The 21,255-nt window shown below is 29.5% G+C and overlaps 3 protein-coding genes and 1 long non-coding RNA gene across 6 annotated transcripts; 3 read left to right on the top strand and 1 right to left on the bottom strand.

Annotated features, from left to right (window-relative positions):
• Positions 1-3,097: 3,097 nt before the first annotated feature.
• LOC111417330 (ABC transporter G family member 20-like) lies at positions 3,098-9,773 on the top strand. Its single transcript, XM_023049569.2, has 11 exons — positions 3,098-3,872; positions 3,927-4,086; positions 4,260-4,522; positions 4,592-4,685; positions 6,877-7,110; positions 7,170-7,291; positions 7,350-7,584; positions 8,481-8,658; positions 8,715-8,898; positions 8,953-9,305; positions 9,364-9,773. Exons 1-11 carry the CDS (start codon positions 3,775-3,777, stop codon positions 9,573-9,575), a joined length of 2,133 nt encoding a protein of 710 aa, XP_022905337.1. The 5' UTR covers positions 3,098-3,774; the 3' UTR covers positions 9,576-9,773.
• Positions 9,774-10,394: 621 nt separating this feature from the next.
• On the top strand, positions 10,395-13,228 carry LOC111417329 (ABC transporter G family member 20-like). Its single transcript, XM_023049568.2, has 11 exons — positions 10,395-10,590; positions 10,641-11,063; positions 11,119-11,212; positions 11,317-11,505; positions 11,558-11,682; positions 11,734-11,962; positions 12,024-12,201; positions 12,279-12,462; positions 12,522-12,787; positions 12,849-12,935; positions 12,987-13,228. Exons 1-11 carry the CDS (start codon positions 10,493-10,495, stop codon positions 13,196-13,198), a joined length of 2,085 nt encoding a protein of 694 aa, XP_022905336.2. The 5' UTR covers positions 10,395-10,492; the 3' UTR covers positions 13,199-13,228.
• LOC111417328 (uncharacterized) lies at positions 13,222-21,118 on the bottom strand. 3 transcript variants are annotated; one of them, XM_071196554.1, is made up of 5 exons: positions 20,962-21,118; positions 19,469-19,704; positions 17,623-19,418; positions 17,452-17,565; positions 13,222-13,789 (listed from the first exon to the last, which is right to left on the bottom strand). In XM_071196554.1, exons 2-5 carry the CDS (start codon positions 19,681-19,683, stop codon positions 13,683-13,685), a joined length of 2,232 nt encoding a protein of 743 aa, XP_071052655.1. In that variant the 5' UTR covers positions 19,684-19,704; positions 20,962-21,118; the 3' UTR covers positions 13,222-13,682. The 3 variants fall into 3 exon arrangements, with proteins under 3 accessions (XP_071052655.1, XP_022905334.2, XP_071052654.1); XM_023049566.2 differs by lacking the exon at positions 20,962-21,118 and adding an exon at positions 19,763-19,876; XM_071196553.1 differs by lacking the exon at positions 20,962-21,118 and having other exon boundaries at positions 19,469-19,877.
• On the top strand, positions 20,076-21,147 carry LOC139430010 (uncharacterized). The gene is made up of 2 exons (XR_011640577.1): positions 20,076-20,576; positions 20,634-21,147. It is a non-coding gene; the product is annotated as an uncharacterized lncRNA (long non-coding RNA).
• The last annotated feature ends 108 nt before the right edge of the window (positions 21,148-21,255 follow it).

Consider the following 21,255-nt stretch of genomic DNA (forward strand, 5'->3'; position numbering starts at 1 on the left):
AACAATTTTAAAGTTTGTAGGTACTTTGAAATTTTGTATTTAAGGCAGCATGCAAATATTTTCCTTCATTTCTATCTTTGAATTCTACCCGACCAAGTATAACCAAAGAAAGAAGATGGCTAGAAGGAGTTTAGAGCACAAAATCGAAGCAATTTTAATATTCGCTCGTGCTGACAGAAATCTACATGAAACAGAGCAACAATTTAAGGAACGATTTCCTGAACATCCAATTAGTCGAAAATATTTAAGAGAACTTGTGAATAAGTTTTTGGAAACTGGAAGCGTCGAAGACCGCAAAAGAACTGGTCGTCAGATATTAACAGAAGTAGTTAATGCGCCCATGATGTCGTCTGCTGCTATCGCATCAACGTGTGATGTGTTAAATATTTCCGCGTCGTTGTTGGACGACGTGGAAATACTTAAAGAAGAATAAATGTCATCCATTTTAAATAAAAATGCTTCATGAATTAACAGAAGATGACCCTGATATAGAAGAACAGAATTTTGTGAGCTAATGACAAATATGATTGAACGAAATCGATTATACTTGAAACATATTTGTTTCAGTGATGAATGTACTTTCTTTTTGGGTGGAAAATTGAACCGGCGTGACGTTAATCCACATGAATATCGTGAAGTTATCACTCAATTTCTCTAGAAAGTAAATGTTTTTTTTTCAAGACTTTTGCAAATTGTACAACAGAATCCTGACGATTTTGAAATGGAATTAGTGTTTCATCAAGACGGACCACCTCCACATTATGCGCCAATGGTACGAAATTATCTTGATAAAAATTTTAATGGACAGCAAGATCACCAGATCTGACACCTTTAGATTTCTTTTTATGGGGTTATTTAAAATCCAAGGTATATGCAATTCCGTTGGGTAGTATTGAGGATTTAAAACAAAAAATTATTGACGTCTGCCAAAATATTGATCATCACATGTTAAGCCGTGTGAGAGAGGAAACACTACAAAGATGGTACCACCCTTGTTTATAGATATACATGTATATCTATAAACAAGGGTACCACTGCCTAGAAGTTCAGGGTAATCATATCGAAGAATTTACTTAATAGTTGATTCTTAATAAATAAAAAATTCTTTTATTATTCAATAACAACACTAAGCCAATTTTTCAACCGTTACCTATACTAGCAAAATCTTTAATAAGAAAATTTCATTTCTTATATTGACTTTTTTTCTTTATAAATATTTTTTGATAAAATATGATTAATTCATAAATTTAATATACTTCCACCCAACTTTTATTTCATTTCTAAAAAAAAATAAGTAATTGAAGTTGCAATTTTAAATCCGTCTTAGCTCGAGCGTATACCGACCGTTAACCTACCGTCCACCATTTATCTGGCCGATTGCATTTCGACAGGTAGTCGACGAAGATACGTTGGTTTTTCCGACGAAATTCCGCATTTTGTTTAATTTTTATGCGAAAAACTAATAACCCGATATTTGATTGTGAGATACCGTTGGATTCGTATTGTTTTCATCTTTCGGAAGATACCATAATATACTGGGTGTTCCATTTAAAAAAACAAAGATGATCTATTTTCCGGAAAAACTAAAAGTGATGGCAAAATTTTCCATAAGAAAATATTTATGCTGATAAAATATAGAAACTGACGTTTTTTTGTTCATATTGATATCTCAATCTGTTCGGAAGTTAAACAGGGGGGGGGGGGGGGTTACTTTACGCTAGCACTGTATAAGAAAAAGATGGGTATTTCGAAAAACAGTATAATTTCTTCTCACATAATGATATTAATTATTAATAATAATATTAATTAATTTATTATTACTAATTATTATTATAATAATTATTAGTTCCTGATACTAACATGTTCTTCTCGCTGAGTCTAGAGTCGACTAGTTCTTCTTTAATAAAGCCTAAGTTTAACCTAAGTTAGATTTTAATTTTCAATGTATTGAAGCTCACTATCAGTTTCTGCTAAATTTTGCGCGTTTATAGTAACGACACATTTAATGAAGATCATCTAAAATAACAAAATTTATATAAAAATTATAAATAATATTATTCTATGTGTAAATTTTCTAGAACATTCTAGAACAACTCTAAATTCAAGACATTGATGCTGCATTTCAACCATCCCAAGCAAAATTATGGAAGAGACACCTCACCAAACCGATACATATAACACAGCATTAATCACTCCTCGAGAAATGCAATATTTTAAAGTGCACCTTTGAAAAGAAAAGCACATGAAGATATTGCAATGGGTACCAAAATGGATGAAGAGTTTGAGACATTTGGAAAACATAGAAGCATTACAAATTTAACAGAATTTACACTGACAAGAGAAAAAATAGAATCTTTAAACTGTTCCTCGAATATTTGGAGTTATCTCGCTTCTGAAACAATTAATTCAGACCTAGTAATTTTGTTACTCACTGTGAAGCAGTCCTGAAGACCTTATATAATGTCAAAAACTTTCAATACAAATAGTAGTATTAAATACTTTGGTACCCTATTCAAGGTGGCACATTTTGCGATCTCTATGATGTTTTAATACCCTTAATTTTGATTTATAATTATAAAACAGTCGCTGTAATTCCCATTAAAAAGAAATTACGACATTTCAACCTTGATACGTAATAAGAAATTAAAAATTAGTGTTCGACATCATTAAAGATTTCAATTAGATCATTAATTGATTTCATTAGATCAATTAAAGACTTGTAGTATACATAATAACTGGTTTTATGACTATGAATGGCAATGAAGAGTAAATAAGTATTTAAAAATTGGTGTTCGAAATTGTGGAAGGTTGCTTACTAAATTTTTCTTAAATTATTTTTTACTTTAATTTTCTCAAAAAGATTAGAAGTGAATTAGCAACCAACATAACTACTAGATTTTAACAATATTCAATTAATTAATTTCTAATAATCACTACATTTATTGAATAAAATTTAAAAAAAAAAGATTCAAGAGTATTAGAACAAAACATAATTCATTAAAAATTGTGTTAATAATTTTAAAGAAAATCAGACTATTTAAATTAATAATCGACTGCATGAAATTTAGGTTCATAGATTCATAAGATGCTAAACGTCGCTATGATTCGTGCTATTTTGTGTTGTGTGGCCATGAAAGAATGACCATTTATGGATACAATTAGTTGAAGAAAATGGTTCTGTTTTGAGTTTTTAGAGTTGTGTTGTGTTAAAGATCTTAACAACATAGACGACTAAAAAAGTTTTTATTCAAATTAGTGAGTTTGTGTTATCTTTTTATATTGTGTGTGATTAACATGTTGTTCCAAGTGGGTTTGTTTTAAAATATCAATCAATATTCCTGTTTAAAATTATTCATATAATAATCCTTGGGATGTTATCTATCAAAAAATTTAAAAAACATCTTGCACATTTTTGGAACCTCATACATATTCATTAATAGTTGAAATATATTCCAATTCCACCTTTAAATCGATGGCTCATTTTTTAATGACTATTCACGCCGATGATTAAATTTAATCAAGACAAATACTTTGCACTCTCTCGGTTTATACGTTTAAATTCTTTATTATTTTAATCACTCTGCTACCTACAGCCGCCGTTCAATTATAATCACATTCACTTCTCAATGCGTTTTCAGAGAGGTTGGATTGATTCTCACTTGTAATCTTGTAGTTTTATTAAATATTCATCAATTTTCACTGAAGGATATTTCAAAAACATTTAAAAAATTAATCCTATAAAAGTGATCAAATTAAATAAGTGATTCAAGTGCGATGAATAATTACGCAGTTTTTGTACAAAATGCAGACAAATCTTACGGGGCGAGACAAGTTCTTCAGAACTTTAATATGCAAGTTTTAAAAGGGTCTATGTAAGTAAACGAAATTGGTTATTAAAAAAAAATTAAATAATTTTGACTATTTAGTTATGGATTATTGGGGGCTAGTGGTTGTGGAAAGACAACTTTATTAAGTTGTATAGCTGGAAGAAAGAAATTAGATGCTGGAAGTATTTGGGTGGTTGGTGGTGAACCTGGAAGTGAGGAAAGTGGAGTTCCTGGGCCAAGAGTTGGATATATGCCACAGGTTAGAATAAAAATCATCATTATCATAACGATAATCAGTGAATATTTTAAAAATCAATTTTGTAAAATTCCTTTCCATATAGAAATCTATTAAAATGCGCATTAATGAACCTATAATATCTAGAATATATTTATTCTTTATTATAGAAACTATTTTTAACATTTAAATTTTAGGATATAGCTTTAGTGGGAGAATTTTCTGTAAAAGGTGCAGTTTATTACTTCGGAAAAATTTTTAATATGCCCGAAAAGAAAATTAACGAACGTTATGAATTCCTAAAAAATATTTTGGATCTTCCTCCTGATGACCGAATGATTAAAAATTGTAGCGGAGGTCAACAAAGGAGAGTATCTTTTGCAGCGGCTATGGTCCACGAACCGGAATTGCTAATTTTAGATGAACCAACCGTGGGCTTAGATCCAGTTTTACGAGATAGGTAAAATAAAAAAAAATATTCCTACTATTTTTGTTATTAATTAACCTTATTAACCTTGATTGCTTGCAGCATTTGGAATCATTTAGTGGAATTGGCTCATAAACACAACACAGCGATAATAATTACAACCCATTATATCGAGGAAGCTCGACAAGCTGATCGGGTAAATATTTATTAAAATAAATTTTAAATAATCACACTAATAACGTTACAAAGTCAAAGGCTGGTTTTATTAAAATTACTTGGAATAGAATGTAAACAAGAATAAGTATTTCATAAAAATTTTATGCATAATAACCGTTTGTATCCTTGTAATTTTATGTAAGTAAGTTAGAAAAAGGGGCATTGAAAATAAAGTACAAGTCCAAGTGCAAGTGAAATGTAGACGTGTTGCAGAGAGAGGATGTGGCTGTCAAGGTCACAACTTACGAATGCTATTAGATTAATGACTAAGCTAATTATTTATGAGCAAATAATCAACTATGTAATTGAGCAAACTCAATTCTTATGCGTAACACTACTCACGTTTAATTTCGTTATACATATTAGTAAATTTAAAAAAAATATTCTTGTTAAAAATTATATGCAGAGATGCCACAACGTAACATATAATTAAAAAGGGATTATATACAGAAAAGAAGTTTATAATATTTATCAAGGTCGTCTATGTTCTTAATTAATAACTCAAATTGCATTTTTTTCTCATTTCAATTATATATTTCAGTAATATTACTTTCTGAAGTCTACTACCGAAGACTACTTCGACCAAGTAGTCTTTCCTAATTTTGATTAATAACGTTAAAAAGAGTTTGTAATAGTAGAACCAAAATATCTCTAACCAAAACGCTTACATGATAGGTATGCTTAAGTATGCATACTGATATAATAACAGCTTTTGTGTCTTTACTAGAATATAATTATCCTTCCGCCCTCTATGATTGGATAGACCTCACCGTAAAGAGGCTTATAAAACAACTCAGTACAACTAATTCTAAAAGTATTGGTTATGCCAGTAATTCGAAAACCGTACACGCAAAATATAAAAGCTTCATAATTCCAAGATATTTGACCTAACTTTAACCTATACAACCGCAAGTCGGGAATACTGCTTAATAATCTTGCGTACATCCTTCGTGACAGATTTGAAATGTTTGAAACATCTTTGGAAAGTATAGAGTTTTCTTAGAATAACAGTTTGAAAGGAAAATTTTTGGCAAAATTTTAGGCATTTTATCATGGCATGATAAAGTATCCAGTTTAGTATGTTTTTGTTGTGGACTGGTAAATTATGGCAAGTTATCAGACATTAATTGGCAATTCGATGCTATCAGTAATATGACATGAATGAGACTAATGTTATGAAGAATTAGAAATGAATTTTGTTGAAGCTGTAGTTTCAGAGCCCTAGTTACACCTTATAGTTGAGGATTTTGAAGCTTTTCCTTTACTCAAAGCTCCAAGTTCACATTTCACTTTTCGGTGAAGACAATTTAGTACATTTGGTACAAATTTACCATGTTGCTGTATTTTTTAAAAGAACCTTGCAGCTACTGCAGATCTATATCGTATTTGCAAGTTTTCTTACAGCATTTGAACCTAAGAGCATTTTTAATTATTGAACACTTTTGAAGATGAATTCACATTACAGTAGATTGACCCGATGGTTATTCTTCATAAAAAATTGTTAAATTCCTGAAGAAGTGAAACTTTATGTCAATTATACTTTTGTAAGTTTCCTTAAGTGATTATCAATCAGTCAATCTTCCAAGCATCTATTGAGCAGTTTCAGATTGTTTTTTGATGAGAACACAATCAGATTATTTCTTATAGCCATTGCGTTAATTTTACAAAAGATTTTTTGTAATACAGCTTATTCAACAATACATCAGTAATCGTTTGAGTAACTATATTACAACGTGCCTTAGATATTTTTGATGCAATGTTATTTTAATACAATCGTGCACAAATTCGACCGCGCAATATTAAGTCCACGAGGAAAATGTATAAAGATTTTATCTCGATCGTTATACTTAATCATTAACACCTCTTTGAAGAAAGGAATCTTTTCGTTGAGATATTAATTTACCAACGTTTATTTTAGCTAATTGAGATAACTGCCTTTAATATTAAAGATCGGCTGTTGGATTGGGCTGTTTTAAAATACTGCGTTTGTCCTACTTTTCATGAAATTCAGCTTATTCATAATTTCAGATAAAAACTATCCACTTCTTAATTAAAGCTTTTTTAAGATATCCCACAAAGATACTACATTTAGAATTTTGAAGCGATTCCAAACTTGTCTTATAGGAACTTTAACAAGAAAAATGTAAAAAATTTCTCAATTATATTTTTAGATTGGTTTGATGCGTGGTGGTCGTCTATTAGCAGAAGATTCCCCAGATCGTCTTTTAATAGCTTACAACACGGATAGTTTAGAAGAAGTATTTTTGAAACTGAGCCAAAAACAAGAAGATGGTGCTTTTGGAGATCCGAATAATCCACCGGATGTTCAAGATAATGGAAGGATTCAAAGCGCTTATTCAGAAACGAGTATTGCTTTATCAGATTTGGGACATAGATCTACAGATGTAATTCAAATTGAAATTATTATATCAAAAATGATTGAAAAAAAAATTTGTTGTTGTAGATGTTGACTAAATTATCCGAACCAAATAAAAAGAAAAAGCAAAAACGAGCCTACACCATAAATAAACATCACATAAAAGCTTTAATGTGGAAGAATTATTTGCAATATTTCAAAAATACTGCGTAAATTTAAAATATAATTCTCTACTTTTTGTTTATACTGTAATAATGAAAATTTTAGTGGTCTTCTATTTAATTTGATGTTTGCAATTTTGGAGATGCTGGCCTTTTTAAACGCAATCGGTGGTGATATCAAAAGTATTGGAATAGGAGTCGTAAATAGCGAACACATGATGGATACATGCAATCGATACTTAAGGCAGAATACGGCGATACCTCACGGATTCGTCGATTGTGATTTTCACCAATTAAGCTGTAGATTTTTGGAGGACATGGAAGATCCCATGATTAAAAAGGTGAGAGTGTTGTTTTCATAAACAAATAAAGTAGGTGTAAATCAAATGACGTTAATACTTTAAAAAAATATAGCAAACACCGAATTTATCACGTATTATTCATTAAAAAAGTCACAACATTTCGTTTACGATGTTATAACTTTTTTATTATATTAATCTTTAAAATTAATTAAAAAAATTTTAACTACAATTTTTAATTGAGTTTTTTTAATTTTAAAATGATTTATTACATGAAATAAAATGTTACTGGATCCGTAAAGGAAATGATGAGTGATCAATTAAAAGCTTATAAATACTCGGGTAATAGTAGATCCTTGAAGTGACTATTCGTAGAAACAAGAATATATTATTAAGAATGATTCTATAATAAATAGTTTCGTTATTGTTAGTTGTTTTTAATATATACTGACCATGAAATTTGTCTAAATAACGAGATTTTATTTGGAAAAGTGTGGAATTAATTAACATAATTGTCGAGTAGATAATTCTCCGTATAGATTTTCAATTCAAAATATACAGTAAAAAAACACCTTTTGTTTAATTTATATGGATAGACAATAAAAACCAAAGTACCGAAAACGGAGTGAAAAATTCGGTAAAAGATAGATGAGGTTACACAAGAAGTCACAAACAATTCTGGATTTCTACTTATCCTAAAAATACGGTTTGAGCATGAGACTCAGAATTTTTTTGCTGATATATCCGCCTATAACAATGAAAGAATTCCATAAGAAGCAACGATGCGGCTTAAACAACTTTTGTTTATAATTTTAATGAAATTCTCCTATTCTTAATCAATTTCTTCTACTTCATGATAATAATATTAAAATTTATTATTTAACAAAGCAATATACAAAATAATTATTATTTATCATAAAAATTTATTTTTCTTTCAGGTTTATTATGATAATTTAGAAAGTGCTTTTGAAGGAACCTCTCACGGTGCAGTAGTCGGTGTAATGTATTTTTCTGAAAATTTTACCGATGCTTTTCAAAAAAGATTAGAAAAAGGGAATAGCGTTGATAATGAAACGTTGAGTTTAAGCGAAATTCAAGTTTGGTTGGATATGTCAAGTAAATCAAAAATTAAATTAATAAAATTTAAATCAAATAAATTTAATTCTTTGTAGATCGTCAAATTGGTCAAACACTAAAATTTAAACTACTAAGTCTCTTCTTGGATTTTCAAAAAAGTTTGATAAACGATTGTAATTTATTTGAAAAATTAGCAGATATTCCTATCGATTTCAATTACGAATACGGTAATGATAAAACTACTTTTACAGTTTTTATGATTCCCGGAGTTCTTATAACGTAAGTGTAAAAAAATAATGTTATTGCATTTTTTTATTATTATTAATTGTTTAGAATCATGTTTTTCTTGGGTACAACGATGACATCAAGTATAATGATTCAAGATCGATTGGAAGGAGTTTGGGATCGTTCAATCGTCGCTGGAGTTTCTTCCGTCGAAATTGTACTCACCCATTTCATTACTCAATTCATCATCATTTGCATTCAAGTGATCGAAGTGATGATTATAACATTTTTGTTTTACAAAATTGAATATGTCGGAAACATTGCTTTAATCACTTTTATGGTGGTTCTACAAGGAGTATGCGGGATGGTTTTCGGATTTTGGATATCAATAATTAGCGAAAATCATAATATGGCTAATATCATAGCAACTGGGACGTTTTACCCAATTATCTTATTATGTGGTAAGATTTAAACGACTTCACTCGATTATGTTTTAATTTTTTCTAATAATGATTTAAGGATTGGTTTGGCCTTTGGAAGGACAACCGACCGTTCTTCGTTTTATATCTAAATGTCTTCCATTTACCGTTGCTATTGAATCTTTGAGAAATGTGATGAGAAAAGGATGGGGAGTTGTAAATCTTGATGTTTTAAATGGAATTGGTATTTCTTTAGCGTGGATTGTTGGACTTAGTATTATTTCTATTCTTTTAGTTAAAAGGAAAAGATAAATTTGTTACTAAATTAATAATGTATAGATTTTAAAATTAATTAGTTTAGCTTGATGTACAATTAATGTTTTCCACATCTTCTATTTCTGTCATCTTCAATTTTATGGAAGTTGTACATTTATTGTAACACACAAAAATCTTGTAACAAAATGTAAATTTTTTTGTGAAGAACGTGTAAATAAATAAAATGAAGAAAAATACCTTTTTTAAATGATGTCAGTAAACAAAAATTTATTAAATATGTAATTATGATACCTACACGTAATTCAGTTAACGATTCAGTAGCAGATATTCGAAATCATTTTAAATAAACAATTTAAAGGTGTGTTAGCTGTTAAATTTTCAGTGATTAATCAGCTTTATCTTTTTTCTAAACTCGAATTTTCTGGAGAATATCGCCTATGACCTTGTTCAATCTTAATTACCTCAAAATATTTCCCATCTATTAATGCCTTTTGACATAAACCAAAAAGCTTTTTCTCTTTCTTGGTACACATTTTCAAAAAAGATTCAAATCAATTTTTGTAATTCTTTTATTATCATTAAATTTCTTTAGGAACTCTTTAATCATTGAAAATCATTTTGTAAAACAATTTTACAAAACAATTTCACCATGGATGTAAATTTTAAAGTTGGAAAAATATTATAAAGGCATTTTATACTTTATAGTGGCTTTTTGACTGCCACTGTATACTTTGTTTTAATTTAATTGATTTAAAAATAACCCTATAGCTTGTGTATAAAACGTTTTTCATTCTAATGTTTTTTATTTAATTTAATCCAAGAACAACATACGTAATTGCACCTATTTATCATTTCCATTTAACCTTATCATTAACTATTTCAGCATTACAAAACACACTCCACAAATACAAAAGGCAGGTCTCGGTTTTAAAATTCCTTCCTTCTACAATACAATGGAAGACTACGCTGTATATTTACAAAAAGTTAATAAATATTATGGCACAAAACAAATTCTTGTTAAACTAAATATGATAGTAAAACGAGGAACAATGTAAGTACAAATGATTTATGATTTTTTCTAAATCTATTTACTTTAATTAGTTATGGTTTATTGGGATCAAGCGGTTGTGGGAAAACCACTCTTCTTAGTTGTATAGTTGGGCGGCGATCAATTGATTCGGGTTGTCTTTGGGTTTTGGGTGGAGTTCCCGGTGAAGATGTAAGCGGAGTTCCGGGCCCAAGGGTGGGATATATGCCACAAGACGTAGCTTTGGTCGGCGAATTCTCCGTCCGAGGTGCAATTTACTATTTCGGACACCTTTACAAAATGTCTAAAAAAAACATTCAAGCACGTTACGAATTTTTAAAGGAATTATTAGAACTTCCACGGGGACATAAAATGGTAAAAAATTGTAGTGGAGGTCAACAACGAAGAATTTCTTTTGCTTGCGCATTAGTTCACGAACCGGAATTATTAATTTTAGATGAACCAACAGTTGGATTAGATCCAGTTATGAGAAATAGGTAACTAATTAATAAGATTATGGTTACATAATGAGATAATCATCTTTTTTTGTAGTATTTGGAATTATCTAGTTGAAATGGCCCATAACAACAACACGACTATAATAATTACAACGCATTATATTGAAGAGGCAAATCAAGCCGATAAAGTATGTTTTGTAATTAAAAAAGTGAACTTTTTTTTAATAGTTAATGATTATCATTGACGTAAGCTAACGCACAATCAAATTAGAATTATTTTTTTATTCTTTAGCTTGGATTAATGCGCAACGGAACGTTATTAACAGAAGGATCACCATCCGAGTTATTAACATCATTTAATACGGATACTTTAGAGGATGCATTTTTAAAACTTTGTAAACAACATGAAAGTGGAATTATGTTTAATCAGAACGTACAAGAAAATTATTTCGAAGAGGAAAGAGAATTTAGATCAAACTCAGTATGTTTTTATAAGATTCTTTACGTTATCTTATTTTATTGCCATATTTTAGTTTTTAATTTCGAAACAGAAATTAACTATTAACAAAAACATCCGGAGGAATAACTTAAAAGTAAATAAACATCATGTAATCGCATTATTACGAAAAAATAATTTGCAATATTTCAAAAACTTGACGTAAATAAAAGAAATTGAATCCAAAGTTAGATTTAAATGAAATTGTTTTAGGTGTTTATCAATTAATATATTATTCCCAGTTGTAAACATATTAACATTTTTAATAGCAATAGGACGCGATGTTAATATAAATCTTGGAATAGTTAACGACGAACATTCTTTAGATACATGTAACAGTTATAATAGAGAAAATACCACGTTTTTACATAATCATCAATGCGATTTTCAACAATTGAGTTGCAGATTTTTAGACGATTTCAACGATGAGCATATTAAAAAGGTGTTGTTTTATTTTATATCACTTTTTCTTTTTTATATAACTTATTTAAGTTTCCTTTTAGATTTTTTACACCGATTTTAAAGTAGCAATGGAAGATGCAATTCATGGAAAAGTTGTCGGGGTTTTATATATTTCAAAAACTTTCACGGAAGCTTTACGAGAAAGAATGGAAAATGATCATAAAATCGATAATGAAACTTTAAGTTTAAGTGAAATTAAAGTATGGTTGGATATGTCAAGTATGTTTTAATCTATGCATGATTTGAAACTACCGCTTGAACATTCCACATTACTTTTAATAGTAAATCATTTTTAGATCGCCAAATTGGATTAACTTTAAAATCCAAATTACTCGCTAAATTCGTAAATTTCCAAAAAAAAATATTTAAAGATTGCGAATATTTGGAAAAATTAATAGATCAACCTTTAAATTTCCATTATTTATTTGGTAATGAGAAAGAAGAGTTTATTAATTCCATGGTTCCAGGGATATTACTCTCGTAATAACTCCAAAAATAAATCATCTTGAAACAGATTAATATTATTTTTATTAACCTAGGGTTGTTTATTTTTTAACAACAACGATGACTTATTCGGTCATAATTCAAGATCGATCTGAAGGAGTTTGGGACAGATCAATCGTAGCTGGAGTTACATCCGCCGAGATCATTTTAACGCACTTTATGACCCAATCATTTATTGTTTGCTTTCAAGTTATTGAAGTAGTTATCATTGCATTCGTAGTTTATCAAATAGAGTATGTTGGGAATTTATTTTTGATAGCATTAATGATTTTTTTACAAGGAATAGGAGGAATGGTTTGTGGTAAGTATAAAATCAAAGCTGAAAGCTCAAAATAACTAAGTTTAACTATATTTTTTGATAGGTTTTTGGATCTCCGTTGTTAGTAAAAATCAAAGCATGGCTAGTATATTATGTACAGGAATGTTTTTTCCCGTTTTTCTGTTATGTGGTAATTTTAAAATAGTAATCTACATAAAGATATTTTTATTTTCCTTTATAGGAATGTTATGGCCTTTGGAGAGTCAACCAATTGTACTTCGATACATATCTAAATCGCTCCCATTTACGGCTGCCGTTGAATCTTTACGTCACATTATGAGAAAAGGTTGGAATATCGAACACTTTGAAGTTTTAAACGGAATTGGGATATCATTGATTTGGATCGTAGGTTTTGTTTTGTTATCTACTTATTTCCTCTCGAGGAAAAGATAGATTTAAATGACGTAAAAGATAGATTCCAATAAATACATTTTATTGTCTTTTACAAAAAATCTAGACTAAACCTTTTTTCTAACCCTTTAACAAACTTAATTTAGATAATGTTAATTATTATATATTTTGATTAATGAGGACCACCAATTTTTTCCGTTTCGCCAAATCAATGTCAAGAAAATTAATCAAAAATAATTTTATACAAATTAATAATCGAAATGAAAAGAAAAATGTAATCATTTGTGATGGTACAGTATTAAAGAGAGTGTCAATCGGAAATTATTATCGAGAATGTAATAGGGCACCATACAACATCGATTTCAGTAGTAACTAATAAAAAAGAAGTTCAAATTTACCTATTTAAACCTGTTACATAATATTTTTCAATCATTATGAGCCCATTGTTACAATTAATTACGATTAATTATTAAAAATTCACTGTACATGGAGCACGGTAATAAAAGGAGTCGTAAAAAAGTAATTGTCAGTCAATACCTGCGTTTTTCTTCATCCTTCGCCTCGAACTTGAAAAAGATAATCGCGGTTTGTAAAGATCTTCGCTTGAATATCTGTTCTTAGAGTTTGAAGTAGCTGAAAAGAAATCAATCATCATTTCAAAAATAATATAATTTCAAATAACTTATGTTGACTGAGAAGGGAAGTGTTACAACTGTATCTCACTGATTTCGATGAAATTTGGTACAATTATAGAATGTACCAAAATATGGTTTGCGTCTTTCTTTATACGTGCTGTAAAAACACCGGGGGTGAGTTTTAGGGGTTAAAAAACTATGTTTTCAAAACGTTTCTATCGATATTAGACACCCTCATTTTTTTAAAATAATAAATATAAACCTATTAGATAAATAAGATATTTATTTATTTATGAGTTAAAAACCAACTAACAAAAGAAATGGTTGAATCTAGCAAAAAATGTTATTCTACATTAATAATTGACGTTTCTTAAGCGCCTTTTACACGATCAAAATATATAATCAATAAAAGTATATAGTCAATATATATTGTCAATATGGCCAATAAATATTGACAAACTGTAATTGCCTCAGACTATCAATATTTATTGACAATCTACTTAGTTTTGCGTTGGCAGTCAAAGATGTCATGTAATGTTTGCATGTGTTAATGAACTATCAGGGGAGTTAACAGCACTTTCGTCCATTAAAAAGTATATCTGTCTGAATTCATTATTACGCGATATAATTCGTAATATAATCGTAAATATAAGGATTGTCAATATCTCCCTCAGATTGCCATATGTATTGTCAATATATCAAATATTTTCATTTTCGTCATACCATCCCATCAATACTTTTAATATTGACAATATGTCAATCTTCGAATCAAAAATGAAAGTCGTAGAAAAAATGTTTTAAACACAAAGATTTTTTAAACCATGCACATGTTATGATCACTACATTCTCACAGATATCACACATTGGCTTCTCGAAAAGTCTGAAAAAAACACGGGATTTTCAAAATGATTTGATCTCTCATGTACATATCCACTTTTAAACATTCGTATTTAAAAACATTTATAAACAGAGGGGAAAACAACCGGTTATGCGTTAGGGACTAGAATTTTAATATATGTATTATCCCTCTGAAATAACTTGACATCATATCGGTATGGAATAATTAATCAGAGAATCTTCTAATAACATTTTTCCATATTTTGCAACCAAATACATCTACCTGTATTTGACTGGTTGTCCCTGTAGGTACAGATAAATGTTTAAAATTAGTGTTTGAAGGAATTACTTCACTAATAACTTCAGGACAATGGCCACTCCAAGAATCTTTTATTAATTTTGTAGCCAATTTTTCATATTTTTTGCAGATTTTTTCAGTGGTTTCTTTTAAAACAATTAAAAGTGAAAAAGGAAGTTTCCCAACAGCATATATTAAGGGATGAATTGTGTAAATGTGTGTTGTAGATGAAACCAACTGAACCTAAATCGCTTAATGTTCTTCCTCAATGAAACTTCAAGTTAAAACCGCTCTGATCCAAATTGTAGGTGTTGTCAGGTCCATACATTTGGTTTTGTTGCTTTCCCTCTTTAACGAAATATTTTGCTAAAGTTTTTACTACATCATTGTTATTTTTTTTTGCTTTTTTAAAACGTTGCACCCAGCTACATGATGCTTTCAATAATTGAGAAGATAAATTCTTTTCATTTCTAACTTGTACAGCCTATCTATGTATATCAATATCATGTAGTAGTAATTTATTATCTAGGCCGGCCCACGCTTGATTAATAACAAATTCTGTAATTTCTGCAAATTTTTCTTTATATGTTCTTCTTTTCTGTATATATTTATCCCATCTTTGCAATTGTATCTTCGACGTTACTTTTAGGAATTTGCTTATTACGATTTTAGTTTTAAATAGCCTTTCTTCCCACTTGTCAAATAATTTGCCGCTTCTGATGTGTGGTATTCAGTACATCCTACAAATCTTTCACTTGTATCTTTTTGCTGACCATTATTGATGTTATTTGATGAGTCGAAAACTGACACAGTCTAGTCTTCAATTTGTGTATTATAAATTATAATCTTCCATACTTTCCACTAAAATATGTTACAATCTTTTTTTTAAACTGACTTCTGCTTCATTTACAGGAGGAGTCTGGGGAATATTCATAACAGTAAAAACTGTCATTAGCAAATTTAAAACGTTTATTGGGTTTATTACAACCGTTGTTTCTGGTGGTTGTTCTGAAACTAAAATTTGCCCACTAGGAGCCGTTCATTTATACTAGATGAAGACCGTTTCTTGTTATTTGGACTCATGCCAAACCTTTTCGAGAAGCGATGCCTAGTGACATAAAACTAAATCGGGTGCGAACCACGCGCTAAATTTACACATATATTATATTTTTCAAAACGAAAAAAAGAACACAAGAGGTCAATAATAGGATAAATATTTAACTGCTTTATCATAAGTCTTTCTAAGATCTTTGAAAGAACCGGCAGAATTGTAATGGGCCTCAGATTCTTACAACCAGTGATAGGAACAAGTTTGGGAATGGGAACAACAACAAAAAAACCATACTTCCAGCAATCTGGAAACACTGAATGAATCAAACGAAAATTGAAAAGATGGACAAGCACGTCAAGAATACGGGGACAACACAGTCGAATCATATCCAGGCTGATTCCATCAGCTCCAACTCCTGTAGACCTTAGGTTCAATAAAATCTGCTGGATACACTCAGGAGAGACCTCACTAAATGCAAACATGGACGAAGCAGGACATATCCTATTATTGTTATAAAAAGCAAGAAGATCAGTATCAGGTGTAACCAAGGAGTCATTTACACTATTACTAAAAATTGTCTGATAACATTAAGATCTGACAAATGAGAAGGCAACGAAATAGCAGAAGATTTCAACACGTTAAACCTTCTTAGGTTTTTCCACAAACACTTAGAGTCACCGACGATTCAATTTTTTTTCAAAAAATTACTTTTTTCTGGGCGAATAGCACCCGTGACGTAATTTCGTAGTCTTATAATATTGAAAACTCTGCTGACTCCTAATCCTTTTATACTTAGCAAATGCTTCATTCCTTAGTTTAATCATTTACAGATTTGAGATAGAAAAATAGCAGTAGCTATGCATAACCAACTGTTTCAGATATCAAAAATTAATCATTGTCTTAATAAAATATCTAAAACAACTGGTTGCCATGGTTACGCATGGCTACTGCTATTTTTCTACCTCAAATGAATGGAAAATCATGAAACATTAAGGCAATTTTTCTCGAAAATTTTCTTATGTACCTAATATTAATTTTGGCTGTACCAAATTCAGAAAGAAATCCTCTTTCATATTCCGTAATATAAATGGGGAATTGCTATTTGAAAAAAATAGCGATGATGTCATAAAAAAAAATTTAAATCCTTAGACCCGCCTCAGAGATTTTTCTACAAACCGTTTTTAATTGTTTTAACGAATTTATCCGTTACTTTTGGGAAGCACTGTATATGTAGTCGAGTTGGTATTTTACTTATTTAATTATATGACGCTTGTATTTATGTATATTCATGTATGTATGTTCTTAAATGTGTATTAAGACAATCTGATGTGTGAAAATGCTGTATGTGGTGTGGACATCACAAATAAATTATTATTATTAATTAAAAGGCGCGTGAAACACAGTTGTGACACTTCCATTATCAGTCCATAAATCTATTGTAAAAAAACAAATATTTGTATATAGAAATTAATACCTTTAATGGTTCTTTTAGCTTTATCGTATATTGAGGCTTCTGATATATCAGATTTTTTATCAATAGAATTATCACTTTCAGCTGGGCTAAGTGGTAGCGAAAAGTTTTCATGTACTACAATATAAAAAAAATATCAAACAATAACAAAAATTTCATAACAAATTAAAGTACCTTCAATGGAAAATTTCTTATTATTATTTTTAATATCCGAATTAGCATCCAATTTTCTTTTAAGATTTTCACTTCTTAAATTAATTTTAGTTTTATCACAACATCCCTTCTCAATTTTGCCAAGATAATTACTTAAAAAGTCTCTGTATCTTTTCGTCTTTGGACTATCATCTGTCTTAAGATAATAAACCTCATCATTCATTTCATTTTTTTTATCATTCACATCTTTTTCATCTACATCAGATCCATAAGATGATTCATCCACATAACAATTTTCTTTTGCGATCGTTTCATTTAATTTGGCCTCTAAAGCATCCCAAGAAGCGGCGCTTACATTAACAGAGGGTAATGGAGGAGATTCAAGAAGAGTTTTAATCGGTTTTTCCCCCGATTTTGGTTCGAATAATTTATGGTTATTTCGTTCTTTTTCAATTTCAGCTAGTTTTTTTCGAATTTTCATCAACCGTTTAGCTTCTTGAAAATTTGAAGCAAATTTTGGTTTAAATAATTTAATTTCTCCACTACTTATCGATATTTCTTCATCTAAATTAACAGCGGAAGATACTTCATCTACCATATCAGAATTACCAGAATCTCCCGAATTTGTATTATTTGAAGATTTTTTTTCTTGTTGAGAAGATTGAACATTGGAAGAAAATGATTCAAAAGAACTCGATGTGCTTTTTAAACTTGAATGACCATCGTTTGAATCGCGATCCGTTGATCTTCGATCACTTCGTTTCTTTGTATCGCTTTCGCAATCTTTTTTGTCTTTATTTTTTGAATCTTTTTTATCTTTACTCCGAGAGGATGATGTTTTCGAATGGTGACTTGAATGGTGATTATCCTTTTTGTGTTTATCGGATGATGATGATGAAGAATGATGTCTTTTAGAATCTTTCTTCTTGTCATCTTTGTATTTATCTTTTGATGATTCTTTGCTGGATGATGAAGATACTTTTGATTTACTTCTTGAGCTGGAAGACGAATCTTTATGTGAACGATGGCTACTACTACTATGTCTATGACTGCTACTACTATGACTTTTACTCTTTTCTTTCTCTTTATCTTTGTCACTTTTTCCATTTTTAGAACTTGAATCTTTCCGATCCTTACTTTTATCATGATCCCTATGTTTATAATCTTTTGAATCCTTCCGATCTTTCTCTCTTTTATCAGATCTACTATCATGTCTTGACCTATGACTTTTTTCATCTTTATTTTTGTCATCTTTGCTTTTCTTTTCCTTATCATCTTTATTTTTATTTTTTTCAATTTTTGGTTCATCAATTTCCATTTTGGTGTCATTATCATCAGACATAACAATGGACAGTCTATCAGAGCTTTGTTTAGATGTAATTGATTCTTGATTTGAAGTTTCATTAGCTGCTGGTTTTGAAATTTCGTGTCCATTTGAGTCATGACTAATTAAACCAGAAAATCCAGACATGTGACTATCAATTGATGTCTCTTCTGGGGCGACATAAGCGCCTTGTTCTTCCAAAGGTTCGAATGGTGGTGATTCATCTTCATCAATTTTTGAATCATCCAAAGTTTGATCTTCAATATTTCCCGGTTCTGAGTGCTTATCGGATTCAGGTGATACTGCTTCTAAATCAGTGGGGAGCAACGTTTCTGATTGTGATGGTTGAGAATCTTTTTTTTCCTCAGTTGGGTGTCGAATACCAAAGAATTTATAAACAAGTTCACTTACTTTTGGAAGAAATATTGAATTTATTTTTGGGTTCACGACTTGATCTACTATTCGTTCAACTCCAGTCTCTAAAAATCCAGATCTAAAATACACAAATACAATTTAAGCTCTAATTAAGATAAGTAGACTTACTCGTAAATGTTTTTTCTTAACATCTCTCGAACATGATTTTTGTTCATATCCGGGCTCCATTTCTGTTTGTTCAAAAACCCACTAACGCTTCCTTCAACGCGTTGCCGTAGATTTTGATACGCAGGTTTCGTATCAACATCAGCTATACACTCTTTTCTAAACTGATCAAAAATACCCTGAGATTTCACTTCATAGACAATTTTGTCTATAACCATCGAATCCTCTTGGATATAATTCTGCATTATAACGAAATATTTCTAAAGCTACTTTTATATACAATTAAAACACAATTACTTAATTTGTAACAACGTTGTTTTTCACGTAAAAACTATAATAAACAATTATAGGTGATGTTATTTTAATGTTTGACAGATTTTTGACATTTGTTGTATTGTGACGTCAAAGGGAAGCAACATGAAAAAAATTAAAATATTACTAAAATTAGATTTTTGTTTAATAATTATCATTAAAATATCATTTTAATTAAATGATAAATAAAATTTATATAATTGGTTATAACTTATAACCAAACAGTTTTTTTATCTCATTGACAACAAATATTTATATATTCAATTAGTGAGGTTATGTTAAACCTAACCTACAACTATAAAAAACGTTATATTTTCCTAATTGTAGAGATATTTAATGAAAAACTGATTTTAGCAAATAAATTGAATTTTTAATATACTTTTTAACTATAAGATCTCAAAATATAGTTAGGATTACTTTTTATTTATTCTATGAGATTTCCGATTAGATGAAAGTTTTATCATTTTTTAGAGGATGAAATAAATATCAATTGAATTTTGCAAAGACTTTTTAAATGTTAGCATTCTGTGGAAGATAATCCGATATAATCTATATTAAATATGTGTTAAACTATTAAATGCCTACAAATTTATTAACCAATATTAAATAGCTTAGTTTGCATTAAAAATCTAACTGAGCTGCTAGATTAAGGGTACAATTAGCTACAAACAACTTAAAAGCATAACACTTAAACCATTTATAAACAGAAATAAGATATTACATTTACCATTTATTTATTATTTTATGAAAAAGCATTTTTCAATAACCTTACTTCAACAAAAATGTATTTGTAACAAACGTAAGATTTTATTGATTAATTGAATGTAAAGAAAACTAATTAGATTTTTATTTTCAGACTATCTACATCAAAAAGCTTTCTGCTCACTTATACACCTACAATTGAATCAGAATGATGTGTTAAGTTGGTAAGAAAACCATTTCAAATCATAAGGAATGTGGTAAAACATTTTGCACAACACAACTTTTCACAATATGAGGATACATACAAGGGAAACACCATTTAAGTATTAATATTCTCTAAAAGCTTTCTGATCTAAGCTGGGATTAAAAGAACACAGCAAACAAGTTTAATGGTATGTTTGAGAATATATAAGAGTAAAATACCATTAATTGTAAAAAGGAACAAGATCTTGGAGCAATACTAAGGTTCATTAAAGACTTACATTTGCCCTAAACCTTTGGAGGGCTTAAGTTACAATAAATCTTATATGTTGTGGTGACCAGAGGGGTCGTTCCCCTCAGCAATAATAATAATAATGTTTTTCTTGAAAAGTTACGTACGAATTACAAAATTGTGATTATTCTGTAACAATTTTTACTACAACAATAAAAACAAATCGTTTAATGATTTTGTTATGGTTATATTAATATTGTTACATATAGGCAACTTATTTTACACCGTTGCATGAATCCTTTATTTATCTATCCTTGTTCAATTCATTGAAATCATACCCAAC

Source organism: Onthophagus taurus, chromosome 1 (assembly GCF_036711975.1).
Source record: "Onthophagus taurus isolate NC chromosome 1, IU_Otau_3.0, whole genome shotgun sequence".
NCBI lineage: Eukaryota > Metazoa > Arthropoda > Insecta > Coleoptera > Scarabaeidae > Onthophagus > Onthophagus taurus.